This window comes from Hyperolius riggenbachi, chromosome 2 (genome assembly GCF_040937935.1).
Source record: "Hyperolius riggenbachi isolate aHypRig1 chromosome 2, aHypRig1.pri, whole genome shotgun sequence".
Lineage (NCBI taxonomy): Eukaryota > Metazoa > Chordata > Amphibia > Anura > Hyperoliidae > Hyperolius > Hyperolius riggenbachi.
The window spans coordinates 478,975,970-478,990,619 of NC_090647.1; the positions used below are offsets into that span (position 1 = coordinate 478,975,970).

The 14,650-nt window shown below is 42.1% G+C and overlaps 1 protein-coding gene across 1 annotated transcript in view; it reads right to left on the minus strand.

Annotated features, from left to right (window-relative positions):
* The window catches only part of SLC43A2 (solute carrier family 43 member 2), a 132,193-nt gene that overhangs the window by 22,511 nt on the left and 95,032 nt on the right, over positions 1 to 14,650 (minus strand). The window contains exons 7-8 of the mRNA XM_068270290.1: positions 6,665 to 6,798; positions 6,378 to 6,580 (exon numbers count right to left, since the gene is read on the minus strand). Coding sequence (XP_068126391.1) covers positions 6,378 to 6,580; positions 6,665 to 6,798 — 337 coding nt within the window. The remainder of the gene's footprint in view (positions 1 to 6,377; positions 6,581 to 6,664; positions 6,799 to 14,650) is intronic.

Genomic DNA, 14,650 nt, shown 5'->3' on the forward strand with positions numbered 1-14,650 from the left:
AATTGTCTAACCACGAATAAACTTTGGAATTATGACAGAACAGATACAGTGTCTGCCATACCTTCTGCTTTGAGTCCGGCAGTACATTGTAATGGAAAATCCATATTGTACTAGTCTATAGCCACAGCTCTCAGAGAAAACATTCTACTCTACAAACCTCAACTATATATTGGCTGCTGCTCTAGTTGGTATACCAGGAAGAAGATGCTAAAATATGCTTGGGAAAACTCAAGCCTTTTAAAAATCATAATATAATTTTCAAGCAACCTTGGGGTATTTCTAAAATATGTAATGAATCCTTATAGAGCACAATAAGCACTGTTCCTTACCTCCCTGAAGCATCAGACTATGAAGCATCAGACTACCACAAACAAGGCTCTAGTGAGGCACCAGCAAGACCTCCCTCTGCCTGTAATTCTGTATAGTAGAGGTGTTGTATGACCAACACCCGAATCATACTTCTGCCTCTGCACTGATGCAGAAAATGGAGCATGCTCATACAGGGCAGCAAGCACGCAAAGAGGCTAGATTTTCCAATTGCTTTTTGAAGCCTCTCAATGCAAAACCATATTTCTTAAAGGGGTTCTTTCGCGAAAAAAGTAGGCAGTTAAAAAATGTGACAGATGACAGGTTTTGGGCCAGTCCATCTTTTTAAGGGGGATTCTCAGGGCTTTCTTTGTTTTCAACAGCATTTCCTGAACAACAGTTGCAAAATCTAACTGACATAATAGTGTGCAAGTGATTAGGGAGGCCGGCTGGTATCTTGCTATTTTGGCAGTTAAACTGCTGTTCAGGAAATGCTGTTGAAAACAAAGAAAGCCCTGAGAATCCCCCTTAAAAAGATGGACTGGCTCAAAACCTGTCATCTGTCACATTTTTTAACTGCCTACTTTTTTCGCGAAAGAACCCCTTTAAGTTAAAAAAAAACACATAAAAGCCTGCATAAACCGTTTTCTGTACTATAAGGATACTTTATATTTTCGAAATTATTATTTTAACTCCTCCAATTTTTGATCTGTAATGTTTAACAAACACAAACACAGTACATTTATATCGCACTTTTCTCCTGGCGGACTCAAAGCGCCAATACATAAAAAAGTAGATTTATTGTTTTTTTTCTCAGCTCAATGTCAAAGTCTGTCCCGTGTCTCAGAAAGCTAAAATATATCAACTATTTACCTTTTTTTATCTATCCCCTGCGCTCAGAAGCCCAGTTCTCTTCCAGGAAAGTGTTTTAATGCTGTAATTCCTTATCAGTGAGGGCTGCTATGGCCTGACTGTCTCAACTGGAAACAAACTATCAGTCGCATAGATGAATATAAACTCTTTCAGGCAGAGAAAGAAGAAATGGAACACAGCATATGCATTTGTTTACTTGCCACTGTACATACACATGTCTATCTCATCATGTCACTTGTCGCTTAGGCTAGGTTCACAGTGGTCAGTTACATAATGCACATGTTAAAATGTGTATGAACCACAATGGAGGTTGGACATAGACTTTAATGCAAAGCCTGCATGCAGCGAGTTAGAATAACGCCATCTGTTACTGTGAACAGCCCCATAGAACTGTAGGGGTAGTGAGTTAACATGCAGAATTATTCTGCAATGCAACTGACCGCTGTGGACAGGCCCTTAAGGTTCCTTTTAATTGTCTCACAGTTTTAAATAATAATTTCGTCTTATTCTCTCTGTCACATGATGGTTATTTTGCTCACTACTTTCCTCACTTAATGCAGTTAATATGTTATTAAATATTATAACTCCTTTAATAAACTGCGGAGCAGATTCAGTGAAGAGAAGAGTATACACTTCGTTCTGATGCTTAATCTGATTCAGTGGAATTAAAGTGCACACAGGAAATGTGAAATCTTCTCTGCTAAGTGAGACAAACACTATTTTATTATCTTTTTTTTTCCCTTGAATTACATTTGCACATCTATCACATGCTAAGTAGGGGAAGTGGCAAAGCAAAGTACAGTACTTTAATCTCTGCGAGTACCTAGCAACTTGAAGCATGGGAGTAGAATAAGAAAAATGATTACTGAAGGGGTCTTTTTTTTCTAGAGTGGTAAACAAGCAATGTAATGCGTCTATTTTAGATATAAATACCATTTTAAATATAAACATTACTTCCAGATTGTTTACTCAAATAGCAGGTGACTGCAGGAACACTGTAAAGGTATGCATTTACATTCAATACCTTTCGGCCGAAAAGGATCATTTCAGCCAATGATTATTCTCGGTGTACAGCGGCCGCCGAATGATCCTGCTTGGGCCCTTTTAAGGATCCGTTGGATATTTAATGACCACCGACGGCCGAGCACAACCGATCATGTTATTTTCAACCCCCCCCCCCCTCAACCAATGTAAGCTGCTCTGTTGTGCACCGATCGTCATCCATCCGCCTCCTCCATAGCAACAGCACACGTCGCTAGCGTCAAGGCTAGTGATGCACCTGTCCGAATTGTCGCCCAAGGGATTGTTTCCCGATCCCCAATGGGCTAGAATTATCATATCTGTGATTAAGCTGAGCGGAAGATCGAAGCTGAAAATCAAATCGCTAGGGATATCAAATCTAACCCAAAAAAGTTTTACAAGTACATCAACTCTAAAAAAAGAAAGGTTGACTGTATAGGAATCCTAAAGGATGAGGGTGGGAACTCGATGGTGGACGACCAAGGTAAGGCAGAGTTATTAAATGCTTTCTTTGCTTCAGTCTTCACAAAGGAAACAGCACTGTTGCAAATTACAGAGGCAGAAGAGTCTCAATCTTCTAACTGTAATATTAAATACTTAACGCAGGAAGAAGTAAAGGCAAGACTAAATAAATTAAAAATAGACAAGGCACCTGGCCCGGATGGCATGCATCCTCGGGTCCTAAGAGAATTAAGTTCAGTTATAGCTAAGCCCCTTTATCTTATCTTTTGTGACTCTCTTGCAACTAGCAGAGTCCCAGTGGATTGGCGTACAGCCCACGTTTTCCCATTATTTAAGAAGGGCAAAAAATCTGATCCAGGAAATTATAGACCTGTAAGCTTAACATCAGTTGTATGCAAACTATTTGAGGGGTTACTAAGAGATACTATACATGACTTCATAGTAGAAAATAATCTTATTTCTCAGCATCAACATGGGTTTACTAAAGACAGGTCCTGTTTGACTAACATGCTCAGCTTTTATGAGGTAGTAAATGCTAATATGGATATTGGGAATGCTGTAGATGTGATATACTTGGACTTTGCAAAGGCCTTCGACACTGTTCCCCACAGAAGTCTGGTGCAAAAGTTGAGGATGCAAGGACTGGGGAAGAGTTTGTGTGCATGGATAGGGAACTGGCTAATGGACAGAAAACAAAGAGTTGTGGTCAATGGATCGTACTCAAAATGGGAGACTGTTAGCAGTGGGGTCCCACAGGGGTCTGTACTGGGTCCAGTGCTCTTCAATTTATTTATTAATGACCTAGTAGATGCAGTAGTGAGCAATGTTGCTATTTTTGCAGATGATACAAAATTGTGCAGAATCATCAACTCTCAGGAAGATAGTGTCATATTGCAACAGGATCTGGATAGGATGGCTATATGGGCACATACATGGCAGATGAAATTCAATGTTGACAAATGTAAAGTCATGCATTTTGGTCGTACCAATGGTCTAGCACCATACAAAATAAATGGGATACAGTTGGGAACATCAAACTTGGAGAAGGACTTAGGAGTACTCATCGACAACAAGTTAAATAATCGTACTCAATGCCAAGCCGCTGCAGCTAAAGCGAACAAAATTTTGGGATGCATTAAAAGGGAAATAAAAACTCGAGATGCTAGCATAATATTGCCCCTGTTTAACTCTCTAGTAAGGCCACATCTGGAATATGGAATTCAGTTCTGGGCACCACATTACAAAAAAGATATTGCAGTTTTAGAGCAGGTGCAGAGACGAGCTACAAAATTGATACGTGGGATGGAAGGTCTCGCTTACCAAGAAAGGTTAGATAAACTGGGTTTATTTAGTCTAGAGAAAAGACGCCTTAGAGGAGATCTAATTAACATGTATAAATACATTAGAGGGCAATATAATAGCTTGGCGGATGAGCTTTTTGTCCCTAGGCCTTCTCAAAGGACTAGAGGACATGAGCTGCGCATGGAGGAAAAACGTTTTAGCCATTTATTTAGGAAAGGGTTCTTTACAGTAAGAGTGGTTAAGATGTGGAATGCATTGCCACAGGAAGTCGTTATGGCAAACTCTATACCTGCATTTAAAGGGGGCTTAGATGCTTTCCTTGCGTTGAAAGAAATCCATGGCTACAATTACTAGGTTATGCCTAATGATGTTGATCCAGGGATTTTATCTGATTGCCATCTGGAGTCGGGAAGGAATTTTTCCCATTTGGGGCTAATTGGACCATGCCTGGTGGGGTTTTTTCGCCTTCCTCTGGATCAACAGGGGTATGTGGGGGACGGGCTGGAGTTGTACTTTGTACTGGTTGAACTCGATGGACGTATGTCTTTTTTCAGCCAAAATAACTATGTAACTATGTAACTATGTAACTATGGAGTACCAAGCTTGGAGTGGCATGCCTGTGATGGCTGGCAGTATGTTTGTACGTATCTTCATGGTCAAGCTGAGAGGAGTACCAAGCTTGGAGTGGCATGCCTGTGATGGCTGGCAGTATGTGTGTATGTAGCTTCATGGTAAAGCTGAGAGGAGTACCAAGCTTGGAGTGGCATGTCTGTGATGGCTGGCAGTATGTGTGTAGGTAGCTTCATGGTCAAGCTGAGAGGCGTACCAAGCTTGGAGTGGCATGCCTGTGATGGCTGGCAGTATATGTGTAAGTAGCTTCATGGTCAAGCTGAGAGGAGTACCAAGCTTGGAGTGGCATGCCTGTGATGGCTGGCAGTATGTGTATGTAGCTTCATGGTAAAGCTGAGAGGAGTACCAAGCTTGGAGTGGCATGCCTGTGATGGCTGGCAGTATATGTGTAAGTAGCTTCATGGTCAAGCTGAGAGGAGTACCAAGCTTGGAGTGGCATGCCTGTGATGGCTGGCAGTATGTGTATGTAGCTTCATGGTAAAGCTGAGAGGAGTACCAAGCTTGGAGTGGCATGCCTGTGATGGCTGGCAGTATATGTGTAAGTAGCTTCATGGTCAAGCTGAGAGGAGTACCAAGCTTGGAGTGGCATGCCTGTGATGGCTGGCAGTATGTGTATGTAGCTTCATGGTAAAGCTGAGAGGAGTACCAAGCTTGGAGTGGCATGCCTGTGATGGCTGGCAGTATATGTGTAAGTAGCTTCATGGTCAAGCTGAGAGGAGTACCAAGCTAGGAGTGGCATGCCTGTGATGGCTGGCAGTATGTTTGTAAGTAGATTCATGATCAAGCTGAGAGAAGTACCAAGCTTGGAGTGGCATGCCTGTGATGGCTGGCAGTATATGTGTAAGTAGCTTCATGGTAAAGCTGATAGAAGTACCAAGCTTGGAGTGGCATGCCTGTGATGGCTGGCAATATGTGTGTAAGTAGCTTCATGGTAAAGCTGAGAGGAGTACGAAGCTTGGAGTGGCATGCCTGTGATGGCTGGCAGTATGTGTGTAAGTAGCTTCATGGTATAGCTGAGAGGAGTACCAAGCTTGGAGTGGAGTGCCTGTGATGTATGGCAGTATGCGTGTAAGTAGCTTCATGGTCAAGCTGAGAGGAGTACCAAGCTTGGAGTGGCATGCCTGTGATGGCTGGCAGTATGTGTGTAAGTAGCTTCATGGTATAGCTGAGAGGAGTACCAAGCTTTGAGTGGAGTGCCTGTGATGTATGGCAGTATATGTGTAAGTAGCTTCATGGTCAAGCTGGGAGGAGTACCAAGCTTGGAGTGGCATGCCTGTGATGGCTGGCAGTATGTGTATGTAGCTTCATGGTAAAGCTGAGAGGAGTACCAAGCTTGGAGTGGCATGCCTGTGATGGCTGGCAGTATGTGTGTAAGTAGCTTCATGGTCAAGCTGAAAGAAGTACCAAGCTTGGAGTGGCATGCCTGTGATGGCTGGCAGTATATGTGTAAGTAGCTTCATGGTCAAGCTGATAGGAGTACCAAGCTTGGAGTGGCATGCCTGTGATGGCTGGCAGTATGTGTGTAAGTAGCTTCATGGTAAAGCTGAGAGGAGTACCAAGCTTGGAGTGGCATGCCTGTGATGGCTGGCAGTATGTGTGTAAGTAGCTTTGTGTAAGTAGCTTCATGGTAAAGCTGAAAGGAATACCAAGCTTGGAGTGGAGTGACTGTGATGGCTGGCAGTATGTTTAAGTAGCTCCATGGTCAAGCTGAGAGGAGTACCAAGCTTGGAGTGGAGTGCCTGTGATGGCTGGCATAGTGATGTTTGTATTGCTGAGAGACGTACCTGCATTGTCTGCCTGGCATTTCACCTCCAGGTCCACAGTGGAAAGACACAGCTTATTGCCCTCTTGCAATGCTGCCAGCTCTTTGGGATTCTTCATAGAGCCTCCAACACTCAGCCTTCTCCCCACAGTGGTCACTTGTTTGTAGAACTGTTTCCCTGTGATCTTGTGGTCAAAGCCCAGCCAGCTGAACTTTATCTTCACACTGCAGACAATTATAAAGTATGACCATGGTGGTGCTGGAGTATATAATGATAGCATGAAATTTTCACACATGCGGTGCACTTACGTATAGTCCATGTCCTCTGGTCCAGGGAATGGTTCAAGAGGCCAGTTAAAGAAGCAGTTGAAAAACACCAGCCCGGCACAGGCACCCCAAACAACATGAATGGTGATAAATGTCACTCCAAAATCATAGATGACCTGTGGATCAGGGAGAACACAGTGAACTATTTCAAAATGAAAGCAAATACAGAGGAACCACATGCAAAACCTATGTATCGTTATTCTTGTGTTAGGTATGCTTTCTATTGTATTGTCTCAGTGACATCTACGTCAGCAATTGTCTATGTTCTTCTCTGAATTGAATTTCTCATATAAGTAGCCTCTAGCAGAAATACATTAAGATGAAATGGAGTCCTAGGCAAGATATCAGTTTTTGCCCACCACTGATAATTACCTGGCTCTTTTAGGAAGATTTAGTGAGGGGCTAGCATCCGCCATGCCCTAAGTAACTGCCTAGGTTTCCCTTGTGGATGATCCAGCTCTGGCCTCTAGTGATCTCTCCATAAGTGAACACCCAGAATAGGAAGCAAACAACGCATTTCGCTGGAGTGCCCTGAACATCATACTGACAAGAAACAAAGGAGAACACTCTCCAAGGGGAACAGAAAATTCAGAGCCCAACCATGGTGGCTACATTTTTACTTTAAAGTGTACCAGAGATGATATGTGACATGATGAAATGGACATGTGCAAATACAGTGGCGAGCATACAGACACTTATGCTGTGCTCCTTTTCTTTTTTCCCTGCCTGAAAGAGTTTATAATTAGCTATGGAACTGACAGCGTTTCTCCAGTCAGGACTCAGTCGGCTCACTGATAACAAATTACATCTATAAAACACTTTCCTAAGCAGATACCTGGGCTTTTTACTGTGAGGGGAGAAGATAAAACGATCAATAGTTCATGTATTTTCACTCTGGGACTCTTGAGACACTGCAATTGAGCAGAGACTATAAAATATTACATTTAAGCTGAACACCCCACACTACGGGATATCAACCTGTGTATCTACAATATGTATGTAGTGCTCGTCTCACCTTTCTATAGATATATCAAACAATTTGGTAAACCAAAGGGAGCTCATAGCAAAAGAATATAAATTTATTAATACACAAAGCAATGAATAGCAATGAATGCAGAACTGTCAACAATATAAAAACACCCTCCCTAAAACCAAACCAGATCAATGGGGTAAATAGCATGTGTCCCTAATAGGAGTGCACTTCCTATATACTGGAGATTCAAGCATGCATAATATCTTCAGGCCCAATTGAACTGTAAAGTGATGGTGTGCAGCTGATCAGCCTCATAAGTGTGGAAGATCTTCAGATTCCCCCCGTGTGCAGATAAGCACGCCTCTGTGTTAAACACTTACGCAGCCATTACTGACACAGGCAGTGTCAAACCTCCCCAGCGTCAAAGGAAATTCAAGCCAGCTATATGCAGTAGTGTTGGTCCACTCACGTGTGCAGCCTCGGGGCCCCGGCTGCCATTCAATTCCTCACTTCCCAGCCGGGACTCGTGGTGTGGCAGCTCTCTCCTCCGTAGGTTGCGGGGTGCGGCGAGTGTAGCCGTATGCGACCCGACCCTGGACCTTGGATGCTGCTGCTGTTTGGAGGAAGGTTGCGGAGGCACGGGGGGAAGCCACGCCTACCGGCCGAGGAGCGTCACCACCACGTAGCACGTGACGCGTTTCATCCAATCAGGATTTCATCAGACGTGTGACGTCAGGGTAAGACGCTTTGCTTTTATGCCCATCTTGGGCTTCCCAAATTTGCATAAAATTTAAAAACGACAGTTCAGCGTATGCCATGTATGAACCATGCAAGAGGCAGATCAGGTGTAGCAACACAATGCTCCTATTCATAGGAACACCTTAATGTTCAGATCTTTATTTAAACCAGTTGGCATCAGACTCCCACATCTATAGATTAACTCCGACTCCTTCTTTCTGAGTTCACAATCAAAGTCGCCCCGTCTGGGGCTAATGTTCAGTTTATATATTCCCATGGCCATCAGACCTTTTGGGTTTGCATCGTGATCAGATTTGAAATGTAGCACCATTGGGTTCAATTTCTTTTTATCAACATTAGGGTTCCTTATATTTGCCACATGTTCTCTTAAGCGTACATTGAGGGCTCTGTATGTTTTGCCAATGTATATACGATCGCATGGACAGCGGATCTGATAGACAACCCTTTCAGTATTGCAATCAATTCTATCGTTGACATGAAACGATTCAGATCGGTCCCAATTGTAGTACATAGTGTCTTTTTTAATGAACCTACACATATCACAACCTGCACAAGTATACATTCCCTTTTTCTTTTTTTGTATTTCTTTTTTGCGCCTGTCCCAACCAAATTCACTGCTGACCAGAATGTCACCCAAATTTGTACTCCTTCTGGCGGCTATATGGGGGTACCCTCCCACAGCCTTTGCTATTATCGGGTCCCTCCCCAACAAATGCCAATGTCTATTAAGAATATCCCTAACTTCTTTAAAATGAGCCCCATAGGTCATCACTATTCTAGACACTCCTGCGTCAGTTTTTGATCTGGTTGAGGCAGGCTCCATCCCCTCTGGGTTAAATTTTGGACCAAGGAGGGTCCTTCTTTCCCTTTTTAGTGCATTGTGGTATGCCGTTTTCACAATTTTGTTCGGGTACCCCCTTGCCTTCAATCTAGTCATCAAATCCCCTGCTTCTTTTTTAAAAACATTGATATCAGCACAATTTCGCCGCAGCCTTAGGAACTGGCCCGTGGGAACAGCCCATTTTTGTGCAGGTAGATGTGCGCTATATGCAGACAAGAGGGTATTGCCCGAGGTTTCCTTCCTATAGGTTCTGGTTGTTAGGGAGGTGCCCATTTTTCCTATCAGTAAGTCCAAAAACGAAATTTCCTGCAGACTATAAGTGAATGTCAAAAAAATATTCCTATTGTTCATATTCAGCTCAAGAACAAATGACTTCAAATCTGCCTCTGTACCTTTCCATAGGACAAAAATATCGTCCACATAACGTATCCAGAGTGCGACGTGCTCCCCATACCCACGAGTGGCCCGCACCACCTCCTGCTCCCAGAATCCAAGGTGGAGACACGCGTAGGCAGGGGAGCACGCCGCCCCCATGGTCACGCCCCTTTTCTGTCTATAAATGTTTCCATTGAATTCAAAAAAATTGTTATTCAAAATTATCTTCATGAGGTCAAGGATAAACTCACCCTGTCCATCATAGTCAGTGTAATACACCCCCAAATAATGTTCGAGAGCTTCTAGGCCTTTATCATTGGGTATGGAGGTAAAAAGCGCTTCCACGTCCAATCCGACGAGTAGCCAGTCCTTTTCGACATGTACCCCCTCGATGCCTGCCAGCACATCCCTGGTGTCCATAACAAAAGAGGGTAAATTGCTTACAATGTGTTTAAGCTTCAAATCTACATATTTTGAGATCCTTTCTAGAGGGCTATTATTCCCTGAGACGATAGGACGTCCCGGGGGAGCCTGCAAATTTTTATGAGTCTTCGGCAAAATGTAAAAGGTTGGAATAGTATACTCTGTCACCATTAGGTATTTTAATTCCCTTTCAGCCAATATTCCATCTAAAAAGGCCCACTGTAATTTTAAATTAATTCTCTCTATCAAATCCTTAAATGGGTTGACTCTCACCCTCTCATAAGTGGATTGATCACTGAGAAGTCTCCTGACCTCAGCTTCATATTTGATTCGAGTCATTATGACTACATTTCCCCCCTTATCACTTTTCTTTATTATGATATTAGGATTTTCTTGTAATTGAGTTAAGGCCAGCCTCTCATCTTTAGATAAATTATCCCTACCTTTTTTTCGCCAATCAATATTCTTTAGGTCTTCAGCGACTAGATCCATAAACATGGATACATACCTATTTGAACCCAAAGGGGGCATAAATGAAGATTTAGGGCGTAATTTTGTAAATCTAGAGCAGTTTTAGGGAGGGTGTTTTTATATTGTTGACAGTTCTGCATTCATTGCTATTCATTGCTTTGTGTATTAATAAATTTATAAAATATTACATTTGCTTTGTAAATCTTTATACATGAAATAAAACCTTGAAATATCTAAACGAGTCATTTTAGGAGTAGAAGGACAGATCCAATTGTTTATCGCATTAGCTTACTTTCATCTCTGGTTCACTTTAAAAGGAACCTGAGGTGTGTGGAAAGAATTTTATAATTAAATCTGTTAATCTTTATGTATACCCTGTATATCATGTATATCCTGTGTAACCTATGTGACTATATAGTCCACATGCACAAGATTAGATTATTGTGTTAGAGTGACACTTTAAGTAATAGGATTATTGTTAACCAAGGAGTTATCACGATACCATTGAATATATGTTTTTGAACCATATACTGTGCAGTCTCCTATGTCTTTCACAGTGAAATTCCAGAACAACCTCCAAACCTCCCCCCAGTGTCATTTTGTACCAAGCACGAAGAATTCCTTGAGCAGAAGCAGTTTAAACTGGATATTTCATCCTGGAAAAATATCCACTTGGCTATGAGATCATTTCAGAGAAACGAAAGTGGGTTTGTCTTTGAAGGAAAACGAAAGCAAGAATATTGTTACAGAGGACTTCCTTGAAAGGCTGATTTTCAGGACAAAGAGGAGTCAAGTGACCCCACCTGCAAAGGCGAACTGAACATGCTGGTTGGACTTTTACCAGAAAGAACTGCCCAAAAGGAGGAATATTTTATCATATTAATTAGGCTTTAAAAGGCCAATGCATGCAGGAAAAAACTTACTTTCTACTGCTATGCTGGGCCTGTGTTAGAGATAGACTCTATATGCTGGCTGTTAGAAAGTCCTTGTACAAGTAAAATAAAGATTTCTAAGGTTTTGGCAACTGAACGAAGAGTGTCTCATGAGTAAGTTTATTTGCTTTTAACATCTGGTCTTCATCGAACCGGAAAACCTATAGTCACAGAGAGGTGAGTCCTAGGAGCGCGTTTGCGACTGGCGAATCTGATAAAAAAAGCTGGTGAAAGCCCACCGGGACTACGTTTCCTTCAAAAAGCAGGTGGCCAAACGCAACTGGAGCTCATGTCTTTGTGACGTACGGTTTATTTCGAACCGTGAGACTTCTTCAGCCAAGGTCGGTGAAATCGCCTGCTTAGGATTCTAAAACAAAGTTCTCGGGTGTCCTGAAAGCTTCTTAATTGTAAGTACTACCTTTTATTTCTGTAACTTCTCATACACAGGGCTGCGCAAAATTAGAGTATAAGTTTTGATGTGTTGTTATATTGTTTTGCATGACACAATCTGTGGTCAGTTTCCTGAGCTACTGTGTGCCTCAGCGGAATTGTAAGTTTTTGCAATAGAACCACAGCTTGCTACGAACACTCACATGAGGCTTTGGTGTTTTTTGAAACAAAAAAAGAAATGTTGTTTGAATTTTGCTCAAGAAGAACGCTTAGCGGTCATTTCCTTTTAAAAACAGTAGCCAGATCCAATCTGTTCTTGATAGTTAGCACCACGGGGTAAAGAGGGGCGGAAATTTGAGATCCTGAGGCGACGGGAACATTTGCCTGAGCCTCAGTGCGACCACGATCTCAAAGGCTGTGGGAAGATATTAGAGGATTCTTCCTAAGGCACAGGTGTAGTTCTTTATCTTGAACCATGGTGAAAAGGAGATAAAAAAGGGGGAACAGATACCTAAAAAGGCTACATAGGGGAAGTTGGGTTAGAGCCATAGCATTTTTAAAGAAGAAGAAGAGTCCTGGAATGACAATGACAATGACAATACGACCTCCATTGAACAGCAATGACAGGATAGACAAAGAGATTACTGACCCATCCCCACCGGACAGTATTAACAAGATGAACGTGACTAGTGATAAAGTTTTAGTGACCGGTGGAATTTTTAATTTTTGGATTACTTTGGCAATTTTTACTGCAAACCGAGTGAATGTACTGAGTGAATGTGTCTGACTGTATTGTGTGTGCAGCGGCTAGACCGCAGATTGCTCTGGTATCAGTAGTGGCGAGTGGGTCTGAATTAGAATGTATGATACAGAGTATGATAAGTGTGAATCAACCACGGAACTGTACCACAGAGAGAGCCCGTATGAAGGTACCGGGCACGCCACAGCGTGCATTCGCTACAGCCAGCAATCTTACGTGCTATAATAGATCTGCCCCCAGTAACCATCCGATGATCAAGTATTGTGGAGAAATAGTGGAAATAACCAACGATAAAGGGTTGAGCCTAGGAACAAAATGGCAGTTAGAAGATACTTGGTGGACTTGTGAACCCAACAAAGCAGAATCATCATTGCCACCAGAATGGAAAGGGTTGTGTGCCCCTGTCTGGATGATAGAACATGTCACTATATTGCCCTATGAGTCCTTTAAAATTTTGGTGGATAAAAAGGTACACCGGAGTAAAAGGGAGGCACCAAAAGGGAGTTTGGACCCATATGTATATATTGATGCGATAGGGGTCCCCAGAGGGGTGCCAGACGAGTTCAAGGCTAGGAACCAAATTGCTGCAGGGTTTGAGTCCATTTTCCTATGGCCAACAGTTAACAAAAATGTAGATTGGATTAATTATATTTATTACAATCAGCAAAGATTTGTTAATTATACTAGAGATGCTATCGAAGGTTTGGCAGAGCAACTGAAAGCAACATCATTAACAGCATTGCAGAATAGAATTGCATTAGATATGCTGTTGGCAGAGAAAGGGGGTGTATGTGAATTTTTTGGGGAACAATGTTGTACCTACATTCCAGATAATACATCCCCTGATGGAAAAGTGACAGTGGCTCTTCAGCAGTTAAAAGACCTATCCGAAGAGCTGAAACGAAACTCAGGTGTTTCAAACCCAATAACAGACTGGTTACAGAACTGGTTTGGAAGCTGGACTTCATTTTTTTTCAGAGTTTTGGTATCGCATTCCTAACTGTTCTTATGGTTCTGTTCCTGCTAGCCTGCTGTATTTTTCCAATGCTGAGAACATTTTTTGCAAGGTTGATAGATAAGCATATGAGTATTACTATGTATGCAGCCTTAGCACAGCATGATGAAGAAGCATACGGTGATTTGGGAGGAGATTATGATGGTATGCTGGAGGGAGATGGCCAGGCCAACGTGTGAGGCAATAATTCCAGCTCACGGCCAGAGCCTGATTTTTGTTTTTGAGCATTTCACTTCTATGCCTTGACTTGCTGTAGTGCATACCCATTTGCAGCAAAGGGGAGTAGAAGGCTGTGTTTGCTTGAACCTCTGACCCCTGTAGTGGAGACACATTTGCAGATACCTGAGGCTTAAGTAAGCATAAGCATAGAAATGTGAATGTAAATATTCTTTTTATAGCACATATATAATCAAGCCACAACCCACAGTATTAATTATAAACAGGAGGGAAATGTGGAAAGAATTTTATAATTAAATCTGTTAATCTTTATGTATACCCTGTATATCATGTATATCCTGTGTAACCTATGTGACTATATAGTCCACATGCACAAGATTAGATTATTGTGTTAGAGTGACACTTTAAGTAATAGGATTATTGTTAACCAAGGAGTTATCACGATACCATTGAATATATGTTTTTGAACCATATACTGTGCAGTCTCCTATGTCTTTCACAGTGAAATTCCAGAACAACCTCCAAACCTCCCCCCAGTGTCATTTTGTACCAAGCACGAAGAATTCCTTGAGCAGAAGCAGTTTAAACTGGATATTTCATCCTGGAAAAATATCCACTTGGCTATGAGATCATTTCAGAGAAACGAAAGTGGGTTTGCCTTTGAAGGAAAACAAAAGCAAGAATATTGTTACAGAGGACTTCCTTGAAAGGCTGATTTTCAGGACAAAGAGGAGTCAAGTGACCCCACCTGCAAAGGCGAACTGAACATGCTGGTTGGACTTTTACCAGAAAGAACTGCCCAAAAGGAGGAATATTTTATCATATTAATTAGGCTTTAAAAGGCCAATGCAT